This window comes from Labeo rohita, chromosome 13, assembly GCF_022985175.1.
Source record: "Labeo rohita strain BAU-BD-2019 chromosome 13, IGBB_LRoh.1.0, whole genome shotgun sequence".
NCBI classification, from domain to species: Eukaryota; Metazoa; Chordata; class Actinopteri; order Cypriniformes; family Cyprinidae; genus Labeo; species Labeo rohita.
The window spans coordinates 25,268,085-25,289,864 of record NC_066881.1 but is presented as its reverse complement, the minus strand read 5'-3'; the positions used below and the strand labels follow the sequence as shown (position 1 = coordinate 25,289,864).

General features: G+C 34.3%; 1 protein-coding gene across 1 annotated transcript; it reads right to left on the bottom strand.

Moving 5' to 3' along the window:
• Nucleotides 1-2,805: 2,805 nt before the first annotated feature.
• Nucleotides 2,806-20,327, bottom strand: mfsd2aa (MFSD2 lysolipid transporter A, lysophospholipid a). Its single transcript, XM_051126692.1, has 14 exons — nt 20,077-20,327; nt 17,327-17,464; nt 15,244-15,368; nt 10,761-10,884; nt 10,002-10,080; nt 9,524-9,675; nt 9,326-9,416; nt 7,533-7,654; nt 7,017-7,100; nt 6,681-6,764; nt 6,482-6,594; nt 3,742-3,885; nt 3,466-3,645; nt 2,806-3,349 (listed from the first exon to the last, which is right to left on the bottom strand). Exons 1-14 carry the CDS (start codon nt 20,164-20,166, stop codon nt 3,295-3,297), a joined length of 1,581 nt encoding a protein of 526 aa, XP_050982649.1. The 5' UTR covers nt 20,167-20,327; the 3' UTR covers nt 2,806-3,294.
• Between the last annotated feature and the right edge of the window lie 1,453 nt (nt 20,328-21,780).

The window sequence follows — 21,780 nt, the reverse complement described above, 5'->3', positions numbered from 1 at the left end:
GCCTGAATAAAACAGGTAATCCTCGCCAGGTTGGACTCTCAGGTGTTCGGCGGCGGATTCGAAGGACAGTAAACAGTCCACAGCGCGTCAAGTCCGGCGTGTTTGTGAACTGATCCCGCACAAGTGTTTTTTGCGATCGCCTCTTTCATTTAATAAAGAAGAAGATGAGACGCTGTTCAACAACGTTTGGCTCAATGGGTTGCAGAAAATGCCAAGAATCGAACATAGAACTACGCGAGTTATGCTGTTTACTTTCATATCAATAATGTATATCTACTAGTAAGTTTTTTATTATGCTTTACGTGTCGTTTTCTTCTACAGAGGTAAACTACACAATCAAAAACGCCTTTTGAGAAAGGTTTGGTTGGTGCCTAAAACTGGGTGATTTGTAATTGATTTCCGCTTGCACTTGTCACTAGAGGGCGCCATACATTCCCAATGAGTCTGTAGCAGTACACACACTTGTAGTCTTGGCCACTTTGAGAGCGCATACACGCTCTGTCTGTCCCAGGTCTGAAAAGTGCAATTAATGCACATTAAATCCACAGTCTAACATTTAACACCGCATCAGAGCGGTATTTAAGAGCTAAAGGTATCTCAGCATTCACCACGTTCATGAGCTTTCATGCCCCAAAATCGCGAGAATTTGAGAAAAACTTTACAGTTCGTTAAATTAAGAAGATATTGCATATAATTTGGTAGCAAAACCTAAAGTGATGCGCATTTTATTGATGACTGTGCATTTAGTGAACTATTAAAGTATCTTACGTCACGGTTTGATCAGTTAGTCAGATGCACGTCCAGACTGAAGATACTCGGATGTAAACAATAGCGTGGATTGCATGGTTAATGTATTACTAAATATATTGTTCTGCTAATTTATGCTGTCTAAACCACGGACAAAACGTGCGAAAGCTGCTAAATCATATAGAGAAGGACTTAGTAAACAGGAAAGGGTGCAATATTTTGACAAACTAAAGTTAATAGGTGGTAAAGATACGTACGAGCAGGATTAATTAACATATTAGCCTAATATTTCACATACCTCATAGGAAATAAGAACAAATAAGACTGTTGTCAAGATTCTTGCCCTGGAAATCACACAAATGCTATTTGATTTCAATTAGTGTGGACTGTAATTCACTCTATGTACTAATATTCCAATGTTCTATTCAGAATAGTCATATTTACACCTGTATTCGGTGTATCTTGTTACATCAAAGAAACCCTGCAGAATAAAATACATGTTTGGAAAGTATCTCCCCAGTGTGTTTTAATATTTTAATAAATAATTTATTATTTATTAATGTATAATGGTTTCACAGATCATGACTGCACATGTACACTATTTTTTTTAATAATCACATCTGTGTCGGCGCCGATAGCCTTTTGGGTATGGGATTATTTTTGTGCCAATAAGAATGAACGTAACTTTATAAAACTGAACGTAACTTTCCAAGAAACGATCAAAAATATGCCACTGCAAAAGAAGAAAAACACAGCTTCAGCAGTCTATAGTACTCCAAATGTTTTTCCCAGTCCAAACAATTAGTATAGCCCAAAACATGACAATAACTGACCATTTTCAGTTTTTTGCACTTCTCCTTGATTTGTTATAACTTTTGGCAGTCTATAGTACTCCAAATGTTTTTCCCAGTCCAAACAATTAGTAGAGCCCAAAACATGACAATAACTGACCATTTTCAGCAGCAATAATCAGCAAAATATGCGAGTTTCGTTCAGCTCAGTGGCATTGTTTACATCTATGTCTGATTTATGCGTGGTGAAAACACTGCTGAACTGATATTTATAAGTTTATTTTAAAGTGCCCTACTGAAAAATCGATATGCATAAATAGAGCTCTGTTAATAAATAATAGTAAAAAAAAAAAAAAAGTAAAAATCAGTGATGAAAACATTAAATTTTGGTAAAATATGAAAAGTTAATAAACCACAATGAGTTCTCAAAATGCATAAAAGTAAAACACCAAACCCATTCCAGTTTCATGAATGCAATTTTTTTTTTTTTTTTTGAAGGTTTGATTATTTACAACACAATCATATTTAATAAGCACAATATAAATACACAAAGTCAGTATGTTTATAAAGGCCATAAAATAATGTATCAACGTATACACACATTGTACATTTTATAGTTGTGTAATATTATGGTGGTGTTTGTGGTTTTGACAAAAAATAAATCACCCAGTAAAGCCTTGTAAAGTTTTCAGCTGCTTTGTTTTGTTGAATAAAACAAGACCATGTCCATTAAGACTATTTCCAGACGTTTCTGTATTTTATCTCCGTTTTTACATGGAGAAGTAAACTTAATGTCAGTAACATTACAGACAACTATTTAGCACATAACATCCATAGCTCTAGATCTCAAAGCATGGATGTTAACCTTACAGTACCATCTTTAAATTCACAGTCACTATCCACAGTCTGTGAAACAGCCTAAACTGCTTCATTTGCACAATCTCTTTTTTATTACACTTATACACACACAAACACACGTTGAAAAAAATACTGCACCAATGAACATTAAAAATTTTAATTTAAATGTTCCTTTAGTCTGACTCTTTGGCACAACTGTGCTGATGCTTCTATGAGCTGTGACTTAAATTGCCTTGTGTTAATTGCTATGATCTAATTTGATCAGGTTTTAGAAAATCTCTTCACTTTCTTACTCAGTATAAGGCACTATAAATAAATACAGAACCATAAAAAATTGACGCAAACAAATAATGTCATCTTCCTCAGGCTAATAAACATGCACAATGATTTCAGGTTGTTTTTAAAGAAACGGAAAAAGTGTTTTTTTTTTTTTTGTTCCACTATAAATATTTCACCCCAAGTGCAAAAACAAACCAACAATTCTTCACCACATCACGTCCTCAAATAACTGCAACTCAACTTATCCTTTACATTCAGAAACCAAAACATGTATCCACCATCTCAAACGAGAAAAGACTGTTGCAACAAAATACAATGTATTAGTAGATGGTACATTTAAACCTCATAATGATCATACAAGTCTGCCTTTGTTCTCTCCAAAGGAAAGCTGTAATCGTTACTGAAAGCAGCAAATAGGATATTGTAATTGGTTTTATAAACATGTAGCCATCTTAACGGTAGTGCAGATTTTTCAGGAGTCATCTCCACCCTTCATTGGTCCAGGTCCAGTTAACCAACTGAGTGAGGAAAGTTCTGTCTCTAAAAGTTGAGTTGATAGATTTTCTCATTGCAGCGGTCAAGATGTATTTGGCGCCCCCTGTACGTTAGTGCTGGTATTTCATGCTGTGATGTGAGGCTTCAAGGCCTCCATCTCAGACTCTTGTTCTTCATTGCTAGTTGATGAGAAACAATACTTTTATTTTCAACAGCAAACAAAACGACTGACCCATTTAAAACAAACAAAAAAAAAATGTGTATATATAGATGTGATCGTAAGTTCATGTCTTACCGCAGTAGCAGCTGCAGCTGTTTGTTGTTGTACTTCCTACGTTCTTCATTGATAGGATATGTTTTAAAGATGAGCAGCCCCAGAGCTATAAGAGATACAGGAGCAGCCGACACCAACATCTTCAACGTCAGATTCACAGAATCAGGCTGAACACAAACTCCTGTCTCATAGCCTGCAAAGCTAAAGGGACAGAAATCAGAAGGGCCTAAATATAAGCTGATGAATTTAAAAGGCCAGAATGTAAATCACAGATAGAAGGAAGATAGAAAGAGCTACCTTAATGCTAGTGTTGATACTCCAAGCGACACTCCAGAGGCAAATTTAGTGAAAAAAACATAGAAAGAGTAAAAAATAGCTTCATGGCCTTGAGAGGTGGGATTCTGGACTTTAAAATCATCTACCACATCTGGAAGCATGGACCTGAAATAGAAGCATCTTTTTTTGTGAAATTATGAAATTGGCATTTAATTCTTACATTCATTCCGATATTGGTATTTCAGATGTGTTCGTTATATCAACCCATGAATCTAGGAAAATGATCAACAGTTTGATAATATGGCTACTTATTCAATCATATAATATACTCCTGCGACTAAGAACACATGGAAAAAAAAGCAATGAGCATTTTCTTGCATGTCAAAGGCAGGAAAATATATTTCGAGAAGTAAATATGACTACCATTTAAGATTTTTTAATGTTTTAAAAGAAGTCTCTTATGCGTACCAAGCATTTCTTTGATCAAACATACAGTAAAAACAGTAATATTGTGAAATATTATTATAATTTAACTGATAACTGTTTTATACTTTAATACAGGTGCATCTCAAAATTAGAATTTCATGGAAAAGTTCTTTATTTCTTTAATTTAATTCAAAAAGCAAACTCTTATATTGTAAATTTAGATTCTTATATTCTTTTGCACACAAGTGAAATATTTCAAAACTTTTTTTTTTTTTAATTCTGATGGTTATGACTTACAGCTTAGGAAAATTACAAATTCAGTATCTCAAAAAAAATGTAATATTTTCTCAAAGATGAATCAAGAAGTGATTTTCCCAAGCTGTAAGTCTTAACCATCAGTGTATATATATATATATATATATATAAATAAATCAGTTTGTGAGCAATGAATCTAGAATATAAGAAAGTTTATTTTATGTTTTTTTAATTAAATGACCAAAAATAAAGACTTTTCCATAATATTCTAATTTTTTGAGATGCAGCTATTACTCCAGTCTTCAGTGTCACAGTCCTTCAGAAATCACTCTAATATGCTAACTTTGATTATTAGGTTATTAGTTTTATTAAGATTTCTTATTACAAATGATAGTGTTTTTTATTCTTTGATGAATAGAAAATTCAAAAGAACAGCATTTATTTGAAACATTAATCTATTGTAACATTATAAATGCCACTTAAATGTCACTTTTGATCAAGTTAATATATCCTTGCTAAATAAAATTATTCATTTCTTATTGACCACAAACATTTGAATGGTAGTGTATATATAAATTATGTAGATATAAAATATCTTAATTTGTCTGTTTTAATGAAGAGTCTTTTGGTTTTTAAAGTTGTTTTTTTTTTTTAAGCAAAAATAAATTGGAAACACTTTTACAATCAGCATTACAAGTAATGCAAGTTATTTAATCAGATTACTTTTTCCAAGTAACTAGTAAAGTAACGCATTACTTTTTAATTTACAAGAAAATATCTGAGTTACTTTTTTAAATAAGTAACGGCAGTTACTTTTTTCCTGCCTCATTTATTGATTGAAAGCTCTCCTGTTTCTCCATGTTGAGAGAAATTGTGAGTAAGAGGTTACTTTAGTTTTAGATTCAGTATTCCTCAAAATGAATAAAAACTGTGAAATGTAACCCAGAATGACACAAACCTGCAATAAATAAATATGTTATAAATAAGTCCCATTTGATTAACCAGTGTCTTTGCTGCGGACCTATGATGATCCAAGGATTAGTATGATCCAACCATACTAATAAGCAAAAATTACTCAAGATAAACTAATATATAAATAATCTTTTTTTATTTTTACTTTCTTCTTCTGCGTTCTACTGTACAGACATGAATTTACTTTTCCTTCAGTCTGAGGCTTTTGGTGTGAATGGCTTTTTTTTGTTGCCAAAACTAGAACTTTTTATATTAAAAACAAACAAGCAAGCCCTGCCCATATTTAAAAAGTAATGCAAGAGTAACGTAATGCATTACTTTCCATAAAAAATAACTATGTAATTAGTTACTTTTTTAGGGAGTATAACGCAATATTGTAATGCATTACTTTTAAAAGTAACTTTTCCTCAACACTGTTTACAATAAGGTTCATTAGTTAACATTAGTTAACTACATTAGTTAACATGAACTAAGAACGAACAATACTTGCACAGCATTTATTAGTCTTAAAGTTAATTTCAGCATTTACTAATGCATTATTAAAATCACAAGTTGTTTGTTAACATTAGTTAATGCACTGTGAACAAATATGAACAAACAATGAACTAACATTAACTAACATTAACAAAGATTAATACATTCTTGTTAGTTTATACATTAACTAATGTTAACAAATGACATCTTGTGAAGTGTTACCAAAAAATCCAAATGTCATAATGCATTGCCATATTCAGAATATTTGATAACATTTTCCTCACTAATTTTTGAATATTGTACAAAAATTGTGAATAATCTCCAGCAAAATAAGAAAAGGGCATTATTAGCTGTATAAATGATTTATGTTCAAATTTGTCAATGGCACTAGCAACATTAGCCCTAGCATCAACAGTTTGGTTCCCATGTGTGACAACTAGCAAATCAACTCAAGTGTCTCAGTATAACTGTAAATATTCCCCATTCATGATTCAGTTTTTTTTGGGAAGTCATATTTCTAAAGTCTTTTGTTATAGATGCTTCCTTTTAATTTCAGCTAGCAGCCTGTAATAGACCTCTGTTTTTTTCTCTTTGACTATTCAGAACAACTGAACTGACACAGAAAAACGCTCACCAGGGCAGGAGGAAGGCCGCTGCCACACTTGCACCAGCCGCGATTGATACGACATAAGACACGAAGAGACTGTTGTTTACACACACCACCAGGATCATGAAAGGCACAGCCCACTAAAACACAAACACACACAGGATTAATCATGACTGCAAACACACACACATTTCTCACCAATGTAACTCAAGCATCAGAAACTCACTGGGATGCCAATGTATACAGCAGTTTTCTTCCCAAACCGGCAGAGGAACCACTGCCACATGGGAATAGTAAGGGTAGCAGACAGCTAGGAAGACAAATCACACAAACATTTATTTACATCTGATCACAACAAAACCTCATTACCATATTATGCAACACCAAAATAATAGTGCTGAAGTCAAAAACAGTCTTGCTGCTTCTAAACTAGAAACGCATGTCTTTCATCACTATGGAGACTGCTAACCTCATCCAAACCGGCGAGTGCTGTTATTAGCACGAAACAATTCAGAAGCACACAAAAACACTTATTCAAGCAGCCGGTTGAAAACACTCTCACCATGATGACTAGTAAGATGTTTTGAAAATCCTCTCTGAATCCCAGTGTGTACTTAATGAACACTGCAAAATTTCCCTCCAGCAGCTGAGAAAGGAAAAGAGACAGATGAAATGAAAGTCCATCAAGCGATTAATGATTATTGTCCAGACAGTGCCTTCATTTCAAACCCAACTTCAGTCTCAAAACAATTCTGAACTTCACTTTTGACCGCAAGCCTGTCCTAATGCTGACTATGATTCTAAACCTAATCTCTTGCATGGCAGCCTCTCTTTCTCTCTCTCTCTTGGTGGCTCTCTTTGTTTTAACACACATAGCTCATCTCTGTTACAGAGAGCTGTGCTGTGGTCAGTTCCAGAAACGGCTTTCTCTCATACGCATCACAGATGTTTGTCACCTGAGAAACTAAGTTAAACACAAGTTTACATCATTTGTAAATAATGTAGAATTAGTTAATAGCTATCTATAATCAAAAGACTCCGATATGTTTTAGATGCATCTCTAAAGTGTTTTTCTTACCATGAAGGCCAGAGAAGTGAAGAGGAAGGCCAGCACGAGTTTAACATATGGCCCATGACCCATTACCAGCCGCAGACCGGTCTGAAATGACACATGCTTCTGTGCTTTTAAACCACCCTGATCTGAAAAAGACAGAGGAAAATCATTCAATAAACCAAAATACACATTCACTGTTAATACACCAAGTTTCTTGGTGAGCATAAACAGCAATTAGACCCGGGTTTCCCAAACTTTTGTTTGTGAACCCCTTGTGGTTCATAAGGGAACTGCATGAATGTTAACCTTTAAATGTTAAAGTTTAAAGATGCAATGTGTAATATTTAGGAGGATCCACTGACACAAATGCAATTTAATGTACACGACTATGTTTTCAGAGGTGTAGGACCTTACATAATAAACTGTTGTATGTTTTTATTACCATAAAATGAGCAATTCTATAAATACACAGCGGGTCCTCTAACAATGAAGTCGCTATTTTGCGGCATCATGTTTCTAGTAGCTCTAAATGGACAAACTGGTATAAAGTGCGTTTCGTCACTTTGTTCTTGCAAATAAAACACTGACACAATGATGAACAAGTAACAATAATATTTGCAATAACATGTAACTTTTTATTTACCACTGGCTACTGATAACAACATCTTTGTCCTGCGTCCGCCTCCGTAGCTTCTCTATGTGCAATTCGCAACCTCACCACTAGATGCTGCTAAAATTTACACAGTGCACCTTTAAATTATACAAATAAAAATTGTATTTTGTATTTATGTGTAGTGCTGTGCAACGATTAATCGCATCCAAAATAAAAGTTTGTTTACATAATGTGTGTGTACTGTGTATATTTATTATGTATATATAAATACACAGATACAGTATATATTTTGAAAATATTTACATGTATATATTTTTTATTGGTTTTTTAATATAAATATATTTAATATATACACATAATATATTTTTTATAAATGTATCCATGCGTGTGTATTTATATATACATAAATATACGCAGCACACACACATATAATATGTAAATAAAACTTTTATTATGGATCCGATTAATCGCAATTAATCATTGCACAGCACACATACATTTATGTATAGTTATAAAAACGTAAAATGATAAATAAGTTAAAAATAAAAACACTTAATACCAATACAAAATATTTTATTTGTTTACCTGCATAGGTAATGCAACAGGTAATACTTAACAATAAGCTTCAATTTGTTAGCATTAATGCATTTGGTCTCATCAACTAGCACTGAATAAATAGCATTTATTAATCAAGTTTGATGTTAATTTATAAATATAGTACTGTTTATTGTTATATACTGTTGTTCCATTGTATTCGTATTCTCGTAGCTTCATAAAATTAAGGTTGAACCACTGATGTCACATGAACTATTTTAACAATGTCCTTACTACCTTTCTGGGCCTTCAACGTGTCAGTTGTGTTGCTGTCTATGCAGGGTCAGTAAGCTCTCAGATTTAATGAAAAATATCTTAATTTGTGTTCTGAAGATGAAAGAAGGTCTTATGGGGTTTGGAATGACACGAGGGTGAGTAATTAATAACAGAATTTTCATTTTTGGGTGAACTATTCCTTTAAACTGATATAATTTTAAACAATTTGATTTGTTTAAATGTGTTAGTAGATGTAGAAATTAACATTAACAAAGATTAAAAAATTATGTAAAAGTAATGGTCATTGTTAGTTCATGATAAAAGTATTAGCATTATATCGCTGTTAGTGTTGTGTGAACAACATGAACGTGCAGGTAAAAGGTAAACAACTTACTGTCCTGCTCTCTCACTCCGAAAAACAGCACAACAGCACACAGAACATAAATCAAACTTATGACTGCGGATGCAATCATAAATGCACGCCTCTGTGAAAGAAAGAGAGAGAGAGAGAGAGAGAGAGATGATGATTGAGGTGCTAGAGATTGATGAGATATGAAACAGTCTTCTGCTTTATGACCACACCCCCTCTTACCTCATTAAGTACTTTGCTGTCCAGTATGATCTGAGAGTTATTGGAGCTGTTGTTCAGGGATGTGCCGTTAGTGCAGGGAACGTTGGCCATGCCTACAATCTGCCCCTGGACGGCAGTGCCAATTACTGTACCCAACACCTCTACAGTCATGCCTGAGAGAGAGAGAATAGGAAAAAAACAGTCAGATTGTTTACGCTGAGAAGAACAGGTGCCACACATACACATTCAGAATTAATACCTTTATCCAGCAATAATGCATTAAATTGATCAGAAAGAAAGAAAAAATAAAATGAAAGAAAGACTTAACCATCTTGTATGACATGGGGAGTGAGTGAACTTATTCTTTAAGCAGCACGTTTTTCCAACATTGATAATAATAAGAAATGTTTCTTGACTTTACAGTTATTATGTGTTTGTTGCATGTATTATGTAGCTTATTGCAACAGTAAAGCATTAAATTGTGTGCATATGCTCTTACGGTACGCTGTGGCTGAATCTCGTTCCTTCTGTTCATTGCTGATAAACATGGTCAGAGCAGAGTAAGGCACATGAAAGCACTACAAACAAACAAAATCACACAGAGTTATTCACTGCTGGCTGGGTCAGAACAGGATGGCATAATTATGCAAATTAACATGCAATTATTATGCACTACCAGTCAAAAGTTTGGACACAGGTTCTCATTCTTTACTGTACAATGAAGTTAATAAAACTACAAAATAACACAAATGGAAGCATGAATATGTGATTTATACAACATTATTGATTTTTGAGGTTGATTTTAAGTTTCTGAACTGAGGGGCCAAATTAACTTTCAATCTTGTATTGAAGGGACAACATGTCCAAAACAAAATTTGTCCAGTTTATTTGAATGAAATGTATTTTTGAAACAAATTATTCAAATGTGTCATAACTGAATCAAAACACACAATGACGCATCATATCCTATAAAAAGACATGCAATGTCTCATATTAACAGTATTCTGTCATTCTGATCCATATTTATGTGGCTGCCAGATATTACGTTTTTGTACATTCTTTTTTTTTTTTTATTTACATGTATTTTGCATAGTTAATATATTAGTTTTAATATTAAAATACTAGTTGAAATTACATTCATACCTAATTTTAAACATTTAAACATAAACTTTTTTTATTGTGTCCAAATGTTTGACAAGTAGTTGTCATACAAGCATATACATATCTAACATCAAAAAGTATAAGAATGTGTACTAACTGTTTGGAGGGTCTGGAAGAGACAGTAGAAGAGAAGATACCACAACATCTTTCCCTGCTCTATAGGCGGAACCACCCATATTAGGAAATAGCACAACACAGCTGGTATGGTGGACACCAGAATCCTAGAGAGAGAAAGATGTCACCATCATCAGCATCATCTAATTGTACTAAGGCAGGGGTGCCCAACCCTGTTCCTGGAGATCGACCTTCCTGCACAGTTTAGTTCCAACCCTAATCAAACACACCTGTCCATAATTATCAAGTGCTCCTTCAGATCCTAATTAGCTGGTTCAGGTGTGTTTGGTCAAGGTTGGAGCTGAACTCTGCAGGAAAGTCGATCTCCAGGACCAGGGTTGAGCACCCCTGTACTAAGGCTTGCTACAGATGTTCAGCTTTAGAGAAAGAACCAAGAAAGAACAGAATAAGAACTCATGCAAAAAACCCAATCAGCATCTCTGCCCGTTTGGTGTTCCAATGGCGTGTACGTGTGAGTTAACTCGTCTGTATGAGGTTAAGTGAGGTAATGATTGTGAACCTCATCTCCATAAGGTTTACTGATCTTTCCCCTGTGGTTCTGAAGAAAAGCATCTGCTCCACTGGTTTTTTTCAGATGCTTAACTGAGCCAGCCAGACTTTGGCAGGGCGTAAAAAGAATCTCTAAATCACACCACTTCATTCCAAAACTGTGGGCCCTAATCCGATCAGAGAGTCTACTAGGAAAACAGTGACAAATATGAGACAATTCGAAAGTACAGACTGACAATGACAGCAGTGTATTTAAAAAAAAAACACTTTACTAAATGCTCTTCTTTCTTTTCTATGATCAATACAGGGATGTGAGAGACTACAGAATTTGTTCTGAGCACATTGCATTTTGGGATAAAGTATTTTCCACACTGTGTGCTCCATTGTATATTTTTCCTAATGTAATAGGTTACATAAATGCAGCACAACTGGTGTAGTATGAGTTAGGGATGTCACAATACTCAATATAATATCGAACCGTTCGGAACGACATCCACGATTCAATATGCGCTTGTGAATTGCAGTTTTTCGGTTTTGCATTTAAATAATTTCCTTGTTTTATTTCTCTCGAAATTTGCTCTGTGTGTGTGCCCGTGATTTCACGTGCTGAGATGAGGAAACGCTTCCACGCTTATATTTGAAAAAGCAACACTTGCAAAACCATTCGGGATATTTACACTGCCGTTCAAAAGTTTGGGATCAGTAATACTAAATGCTTTTTAAAGACGTTTCTTATGCTCATCAAAGAGAAAGGAAAGAGAAAGAGAAAGGACGTGACGTGCGGCCAAGTATGGTGACCCATACTCGGAATTCGTGCTTTGCATTTAACCCATCCAAGTGCACATACAGTGAACAAACACACACACACCCTGTGAACACACACCCGGAGCACTGGGCAGCCATATTGCTATCGCTGTGGTGCCTGGGACTCGAACCCGCAACCTTTCGGTTACAAGTCCGACTCCCTAACCATTAGGCCACGGCTGTGTTTATGTGATCAAAAATACAGAAAAATTAATATTGTGAAATATAACATTTTTCTATTTTAGTATACAAATTAATATATAATATATTCCTGTGAACAAATCTGAATTTTAAGCATCATTACTCCAGTATTCACAGTCACATGTTCCTTCAAAAATCATAGATGATTGAATTTGATTAGACCATTAGTATCTCGCTCAAAAATGACCAAAGATTTTCTATATTTTTCCTATTTAAAACTTGACTCCTCTGTAGTTACATCGTGTACAAAGACAGATGAAAAATGAAAAGTTGTGATTTTTCTAGGCTGATAGGACTAGGAACTATACTCTCATTTCGGCGTAATAATCAAGGAACTTTGCTGCGTACCATGGGTGCAGCAGGCACAATGATATTACCCATGGCAGCAAAGTTCCTTGATTATTACGCCGAAATGAGAGTATAGTTCCTAGTCCTATCAGCCTAGAAAAATCACAACTTTTCATTTTTCACAAAAGAGTCAAGTCTAGGGGAGTTGGACAATGAGCCTATTTTCAAAAAAAGTGGAGTGTTCCTTTAAGACTGGAGTAATGAGGCTGAAAATTCAGCTTTGCATCACAGGAATAAAATTATATTTTTAAGTATATTAAAATAGAAACCATTATTTTATATTGTAATAATATTTCGCAATATTACTGTTTTTTCTGCATTTTTGATCAATAAATGCAGCCTTGATGAACAGAAGAGACTTCTTTAAAAAAAAAACATTACAAGTCTTAATGATCCCAAACTTTTGAATGGCAGTGTATATTAATATCATTATTAATTACTGACTCTTCAAATGACAGCTAGCAGTCATGACCCATCACTGTGCAGCACAGCATAAAATATGTTTTGTTGCTAGATAAACAGCAGTGACGCCAGCAGCAAGAAACAGCTACCTCTTAAAAGGCAGAGAGGAAACAGTTAATGTCCGATTTAGTCTTGCAGATGCATGACAGTCTATAATTGCAGCTGCTCTGTTCTTTGTCAGAAGTGCCCACCAGGAAGCTGTAAAATCCTCCCAGTCTATTACTGGGATTGCCCACCCTGAAGAAGTCCAATACATGCCAAAGCCTGTTTCACTCCACTTCATTCTCATAAACAGCATTGATATTTTGATGATTAGCAGAGCGGGAAAATGCCACTTTAGCACCACAATACATGCCTGTCATGATATTGCATCAATACATTGAAGGAAGGTATTGATTTTTAGTTTCTGAACTGACTGAATGAACGGGCATTTTCACTTTTAATCTTGTAGTTAGAATGGACAACATGGTCAGAACAAAATATGTCCAGTTTATTTGAATGAAATGTACACTGCCAGTCAAAAGCTTTTGAACCGTAGGATTTATTTAAAACAGTTGAGTACTTTTTTTTTTTTTTTTAGGATTCTTTGATAAATGCTGATCTTTGGATCTTTCTATCTAAAATAAAAAAGCTTTTGTAACATTATACACTATACCACTCAAAAGCTTGGATTTAGACATGATAGAAATTAATACTTTTATTTAGCAAGGATGTTTTAAATTTTATAATGTTACAAAAAAATATTCCATTTCAGATAAATGTTCTTCTGAACTTTCCATTCACCAAAGAAACCTGAAAAGATTCTACTCAACTGTTTTCAACATAATAATAATAATAATAATAATAATAATAATAATAATAATAATGTTTTTTGAGCAGCAAATCAGAATATTAGAATGACTTCTGAAGGATCATGTGACTGGAGTAATGATGCTAAAAATTCAGCTTTGAAATTGCGGGAATAAATTACATTTTAAAGTATATCCAAATAGAAAACAGTTATTTTAAAATAATAAAAATATTTCAGATTGTTAAATCAAATAAATGCAGGCTTCAACTGTATGACAATTGAATCAAAATACATGATGCATTACATCCTATAAAAACACATGCAATGTCTCACATTCAGTCTTCTGACATTGTCATCTATATTCCTCAATATTGCATAAGAGTTTTACACATTTGTACATTTTTTATATTTCAATTTTTTTTACTTAAATATACATACTAAAAAACATTTCAAAAAAAAATATTTTAAATATATTTATTTAAAATTTTCTAATCATGGTCAATAAACCACGTGGTCAGTTCCTTCTATGAACAGTAAACCCACAACTGAAACGGTCTCTTACACAGCATTATTAAACCGCCGTTTTAAACTGCATCTCTCAGATCTCCTGCATGCTGCTTACACTCTGATTGGTCAGTTCTGGTGGTGTGGTCGGCTGAGCCAATCAGAAAGCAAGAGTTTTTTTCTGCACTCAACATCCGTTTTCCCACATGCCATTATTACACACACACACCTTACAAACATTACAGATTTGCACTGTATTTCACTTCAACTCTTCAATCATATCTCATTTTGTATGCCTGTGTTCATACCACACAAACCAAAAGTACTGATGTGATAATCTTCAATCAAATCATTTTAATAAAACATTTCTATTTCATTCCATTAAACAAGTATAATTTTCTCAGAACTGTTAGGCTGGATAGTGTTTCTTAGTGAATGCTTACAAAAAGAATTAGTAAGGTCCTACTATTAGAGTGTGAGGGTGTGTGTGCACTTTTCTGTTGGCTTACTGAAGATTTTTGCTTTATAGTTTTCATGGCACATCTGAGTGCATGCATAAGAGTCAGCAAAATCCCAGAGAAATGACAACACATGGTGCACTCTAGTAACCTCCCGAGCAGATGGACTCAGCTCTATCACCATGGCTACTGCTCATTTCTCTTTCTTAAATACGTCTCACTTTCTCTCTCTGTGAATACCCACCCTGTCCCAGAGTTTCAGCTTAGCAGATAGTGTTTTCATTTCATTTTAATTTCCTCAAGAATTTAGAAAACAGTATCATGCATATTGTATATGCAGCACACATTACAGGATCATTTCATTGTGTGCATTTCTGACAATCACGTACCAGGGCATCATGCGTCCGTGCCGTGTCCATGGGGTTCTGCTTACTAAAAACCCAACTGTAGGATCAGTCACAGCATCCCAGGCCCGACCCACAAACAGGATCACAGAAGCATTGAGGGGATCCAACTAGAAAGACAGATTCGGTCATTAGATAAAGTAGGATATACATGTAGTAATGCTCGCTAAAGGTCCTACTGTAAATACTGATTCCAGTGCAATGATTGTAAGAAAATCATAACTGTTAGAAACATCCCACAGAGAAAGACACAATTCACCACAGAGTAGTGTTTGTAACTTTCCTGTGTTTGGTTGAATGTAAACTGTTATTGCCCAGCAATATATTTAAATAGAATAGTTGTAAAGCAACATATGGAAGCCTGTTTCTGCCACTGAAGTTAGTGCAACGTTTTCATCTCACAGATCTGACTTGCGAGATACAAACTTGCAATTGCGAGAAACAAAGTAAGAACTGCAAAAAAAACCTCACAATTCTGACTTCACAGTTCTGACTTTTCTTGCATTTGCGAGTTTATATCTTGCAATTCTGACTTTTTTCCTCAGAACTGCCTGATATAAACTTAACTGCGAGAAAAAAAGTCAGAATTGCAAGATATAAACTAACTCACAATTCTGACTTTCTTACAAATGCAACTTTGCATCTCGCAGTTCTGACTTTTCTTGCATTTGCGAGTTTATATCTCGCAATTCTGACTTTTTTCCTCAGAATTGCAAGCTATAAACTCAGAATTGAAAGATATAAACTCACAATTCTCACTTTTTTCTCACAAATGCAACTTTGCATCTCGCAGTTCTGACTTTTCTTGCATTTGCGAGTTTATATCTTACAATTCTGACTTTTTTCCTCAGAATTGCTTGATACAAACTCAACTGCAAGAAAAAAAAAATCTGAATTAAGATATAAACTCACAATTGACTTTTTTTCTCAAAATTGCATGCTATAAACTCAGAATTCTGAGTCTTTTCTCACAAATGCAATTTTGCATATCGCAATTTTTACTTTTTTCTTGCAATTATGAGTTTATATCTTGCAATTCTTATTTTTTTCTCAGAACTGCTTGATATAAACTCAACTCAACTTACTATAACCAACTCATAATTCTGATGTTATTTCTCGCAATCGTGAGTTTATATCTCGCAATTCTGACTTTATAACTCATAATTGCAAGTTTATTCATGTAGTTCTGAGAAAAAAAGATTTGCGACCTTACGATATAACACATACTATATTGCAATTCTCACCTGCGTGATCGTTTGTATTGTCATAAAATGTGAACTGCATTATGCACAGTTCTATATATACAGCTGGATATACAAGTGTATTCATATGTACAGTATACTCACATAAAGGCATATTAAACTCTTTATCACTGCAAAAAGTAACTATATTATCGCACAGCTTTATATATAAAAACACGGTAGTATGCTATTTTGTTTGCAAGAGTGCAACATCCGATTCATTAGCTGCTATTGGTAAATAACTCAAAGAATAACAAATTGAAGTAAACAGTAAAACTATTTTAAATACAATAATTAAAATAACATGATAACAAATACTAATTTGCAATACCAAGCCAACCACAGACTATCAAGACTATTGCAATATTAAGCTAATAACAGACTGTTCTTCAACCACATAACACTTCATCTGGTGCCAATCCTTTATTTGCTCGGCTGACTCTAATGAGAAGATCTGATTGGCTATCGCTATGGAAACTGTTGCAATAATGAGGCAGCAGGAGTTTTGAACAAGATAACTGGAGCTGAGAATTGTTATAGTCACAGGGATGTAGTACACAGCAAGACAGAGCAGCTTTCAATCCTCTCACATGCTCTTTCTCCTTCTCTCCCACACTTGTTTCTGCCCTTGACCTGGGGCTTTGGACCATTGTTCACTTACTTTGTTTGATTCTAGCAAGCAGAGATCATTTTCTCACCATTCTATCTAGCGATATGAAGCGATATGATACGATCACTGAGCCAGTTTGTTTTTATAATAAGGTCTTGAGGTCACACGGTATAGATCCTATGCCATTTAGCTATTGTGATCCCATATGTATGCTCACCAGTGCCACATCAAGCAAGAAGATTTGCAGAAAGAAGCCCAGGGCGGTGCCTGTGATCTGATACGGAGCCCCTCCGATTGCAAAACACACCTTACTCCACACAGTCAGAGCTCTTTTCCTCTCCTGCTGGGGTGAGAGCTGAAAGGAGGACAAAAAAAAAAAGAGATTATGAGAGGTTGGACAATGAGTGTTTGTAGCAAGTAAAACCAGAGCCATGAGAGACCGGTGAACTTTTCACCACTAGAGGACAAGATAAAATCCTAACTGGAGAAGTTCATTTAGTTTGGATTCTGTTTGTGTTTTTGTGACATTCCATTTCAAGCTCTTAAAAAAAAAAGACTCTGACTCTGCAGGGACATTACAGATAAACTGGACTTTTAACTCTTCTGTTTGCATTTTAGGGGTATTCTTCATTCTAATGTCACTATTTAGGTGGTCTAGTTAATGGAATAGTCAGCACATTTAAACTAGCAGCCAAGCTTTACAGCTTCCTCTGACTGGAAAACGCTGCTATTCTCATTGGTTCCCCTCTCTTTACCATTTCAGACCAAAGTCCCTGTAAGTGCTTGCCCTTAAATGCCTCAGCCTGCAAAGTAGGGTCAACCACTAATGCTTAAACTACAAGTATGTGCACTTATTGGCTACCGTATCTTCCTAGCAAGTACAGAAAACCGCAATTACTGTAGCATCAGTTGTCGGACATGATGCTCTGAGATTTGTTCTCCACAAATAGATTTGGTATATGCTTTGCCAGTCAACTTTGAACAGTCACAGAGTCACCAAATTTTAAACTTCAGACTGGTATATGTGACCCTGGACCACAAAACCAGTCAATTCTGGTAATTAAATAAGCTTTTTTTGATGTATGGTTGCTTAGGATAGGACAATATTTGTCCAAGATACAACTATTTGAAAAACTGGAATCTGAGGGTTTAAAATAATCAAAATATTGAGAAAATCACCTTTAAAGTTGTCCAAATGAAGTTCTTAGCAATGCATATTGCTAATTAAAAAAATAAGTTTTTATATATTTACAGTAGGAAATTTACAAAATATCTTCATGGAACATGATCTTTAATATCCTAAAGATTTTTGGCATAAAAGAAAAATCGATAATTTTGACCCATACAAACGTACTATTGGCTATTGCTACAAATATACCCGCACTACTTGTGAACGGTTTTGTGGAAATATTTTTACTATTTAAAATAACTGTTTTCTATTTGAATACATTTTAAAATTAAATTTATTCCTGTGATTTTAATGCTGAATTTTTAGTATGATTACTCCAGCCATGTTGTCCTTTAGAAATCATTCAAACATGCAAATTTGCTGCTCAAAAACATTTTTATTTATATTATTATTATTATTATGTTGAAAACAGCCGAGTAGATTTTTTTTTAGGTTTCTTTGATGAATTGAAAGTTCAGAAGAACACAACTGATCTGAAATAGAAATCTGTTGTAACATTATAAATGTCTGTATCATCACTTTTGATCAAGTTAAAGCATCCTTGCTAAATAAGTAATCATTTCTATAATTTCTTTCAAAAAAAAAAGAAAGAAAAATTATACTGACTCCAAACTTTTGAACGGTATAGTGTATAATGTTACACAAGCTTTTTATTTCAGATAAATGCTGATTATTAGATCTTTCTATGCATCAAAGAGTCCTGAAAAAAACTGTTTTAAATATTGATGATGATAATAACAACAATAAATGTTTCTTGAACAGCAAATCGGCATATTAGAATGATTTCTGAAGGATCATGTAACACTGAAGACTGGCGTAAAGATGCTGAAAGTTCAGCTTTGATCACAGCAATAAATTACATTTATATATATATATATATATTATATATATATATATATATATATATATATATATGTGTGTGTGTGTGTGTGTATATATATATAGAAAAGAGTTATTTTAAATGGTAAAATATTTCACAATATTACTGCTTTTGCTGTATTTGGTGAGCAGAGAAGAATTTGTCTGGTAGTTAAAACATACATAAACATACATACATATGTAGACACATAATTAGGATTATTATTTTTACTATAACCAGAGTGCAAAGTAATTGTTTATGATGTTTCTATCCTGTCTTTTAATGTTTAATGATCATAGAGACAAAGAGGATGAATTAATGCAACGCTAGACATGATTTTAATCTGACTTTGATGTGTAATGGCATGAGAAAGTTTACCTAGTTTTTGCCCTGTAATCAGCAACCACTATGAGTCATATCCAAAGTATCCTACATCATAAACAGCATACGTTTCTGGAAACATCTATATTTTTATAATTGGTTAGCCAATAACTCCTTATAACATAAAGCTATGCCTTCATACATGCTGCTAGTCAAAATTCATTTCCTCCGGGTAAATGAACACGTCCCCTTTAAATCCGGCTTCTCTTTCCAACGTTGTCACAGACAAGCCTCAGTAAATCTAGTATGTGTTACAACAAATATGTATATTTACAAACACACAGTTCATCGGCTGAACGTCTAATGTTATGTTTACAAATATGACATCAATGTCAGTCGTCGGAAGAAAGTAAGCTCTTCCGCATAAAACCTTAACGGTCGCGCGCGTATGGCACGTGCTGCTGTAATCATTATATTCAGCATCAATGTAATCTCCCGCCTTATCAATCAACCCCACCACTGTCTGTTGTGGGAGTGCCTACTAAAAGCCAAAAATCCCTCAAACATAAATGATTTCATTCATATCCAGGTAACCTACCTTAGCAGTTTTGATTCCATCTTGAGTCACAGTTTTGGCTGTAGGTAACAAACCAGAAGAGAACTGTTCGGCTCCCTCTCCTCTTGCCATAACACTAACCAGAGGTGTTTTTATTTCAGGAGCAGAGCACGCTGCTGTCTTCTTGTGTTCAGGTTAAGTAAGACTGTTTGACCAGATGCTGCGAACAAAATGAGATGCTGTTCCCCACTTCTACTCTGCCTCGTTTGAATGCTAAAGCGTGTCATGTCCACGCCCACGCGTTTTCCTTTCACCGTCAAGCATCGAAAGATGTGCACACGCAAGCGAACGCTGAGATGGACATTTTTCACTTTTAAATATGTAATATAATATATAAATAATAAATAATATAATTTAATATATAAATTATATATATTGTATATGTATTCATATATGTATTTATGCATATATTTCTGCATAATTCTATTGAAATATAAAAAAAATATTTTAGCATTATAATTTTTATTATGAACACATATGTGTAGTGAAGCATATAGTGGCAAGGATGAGCTTGGATTATTGACCAATGCAGAGCCCTATGGCCTCAAGGTCCCCCGAAAACCTTAGTTTGCATAGCCCAGGATTGAAGGAAGTGACTTTAATTGCAGACTGTGTAAATGTAAACCACTGGTGCCCCGGAGACACTTGGTGCATTTAGCGTGAGCTGGTTACTATAGAGTTTTGGCTATTTTTATTCTTCTACTGTTAGCCTAGCCAAATTGCCCTTGGTAAGGATAAGGCAGATTAACATGCAGGGGATACTCCAAAGAATCAGGGGCCTCATATGTGACCCTGGACCACAACTCCAGTCATAAGGGTCCAAAAATGGAGATACATCTAAAAGCTGAATTAATAAGCATTGATGTATGGTTTGTTAGGACAGGACAATATTTGGACAATATACAACTATTTGAAAATCTGAAATCTGAGGGTGCACAAAAATCAAAATATTGAGAACATCACCTTTAAAGTTGTTCAAATGAAGTGTGTAGCAATGCATATTGCTAATCAAAATTTTGTAGATATATATACGGTATTTACAAATATCTTCATGGAACATGATCTTACTTAATATCCTAATGATTTTTTGCATAAAAGAAAAAATGATCATTTTGACCCATACAGTGTTGGCTATTGCTACAAATATACATTTGCTACTTATGACTGGCTTTGTGGTCCAGCTCAGGACTAGTAACAGGAAGGTTATTGGTATGAGCCCAAAAGTGCTCTTGAGCAAAGTGCCTAACCCCATATTACTGTGATTGTTGCTGTAAAATTTACTTTAGGTTTTTGTTGAAAAAAGTCAATTTAAGTTGCAGTTGTGACATACATCTGTGTTACAGATTCTCGAAAAAGAAAAAGAAATACAGGATCTTGGTTCTGTTAATCAGTTTTATTCATTAAATCAATGAAGTTAAAAGCAGAAAACAATTAAATGCATGAACATTCACTTTCTACATTCACATTCTACCTCTAAAAGTTTCTGGCTTTCTTATCTTGTCATTCACGTTTGCAGTTGAAATGTCCCACTTACTGCATTTCCAAAGAAATTTAGTTCATTTGAATTTTAAATTTGTGACTACTGAACATTATTACAGAGACAGTTCAGTTTAGAGCAACCTGAGGTTGAGGTTCTTGTTGACATAGCAGCCTTACTCCTTGCAGGAAAACCTCCACCATATGATT

Coding starts and splice junctions, on each gene's coding strand:
- mfsd2aa (XM_051126692.1), bottom strand. CDS start 20,166: ATGGCAAGAGGAGAGGGAGCCGAACAGTTCTCTTCTGGTTTGTTACCT. Junction 9,676..10,001: donor AGATTCAGCCACAGCGTACC/GTAAGAGCATAT, acceptor TCTCTCTCTCAG/GCATGACTGTAGAGGTGTTG. Junction 7,101..7,532: donor TCACTTCTCTGGCCTTCATG/GTAAGAAAAACA, acceptor TTCCTTTCTCAG/CTGCTGGAGGGAAATTTTGC.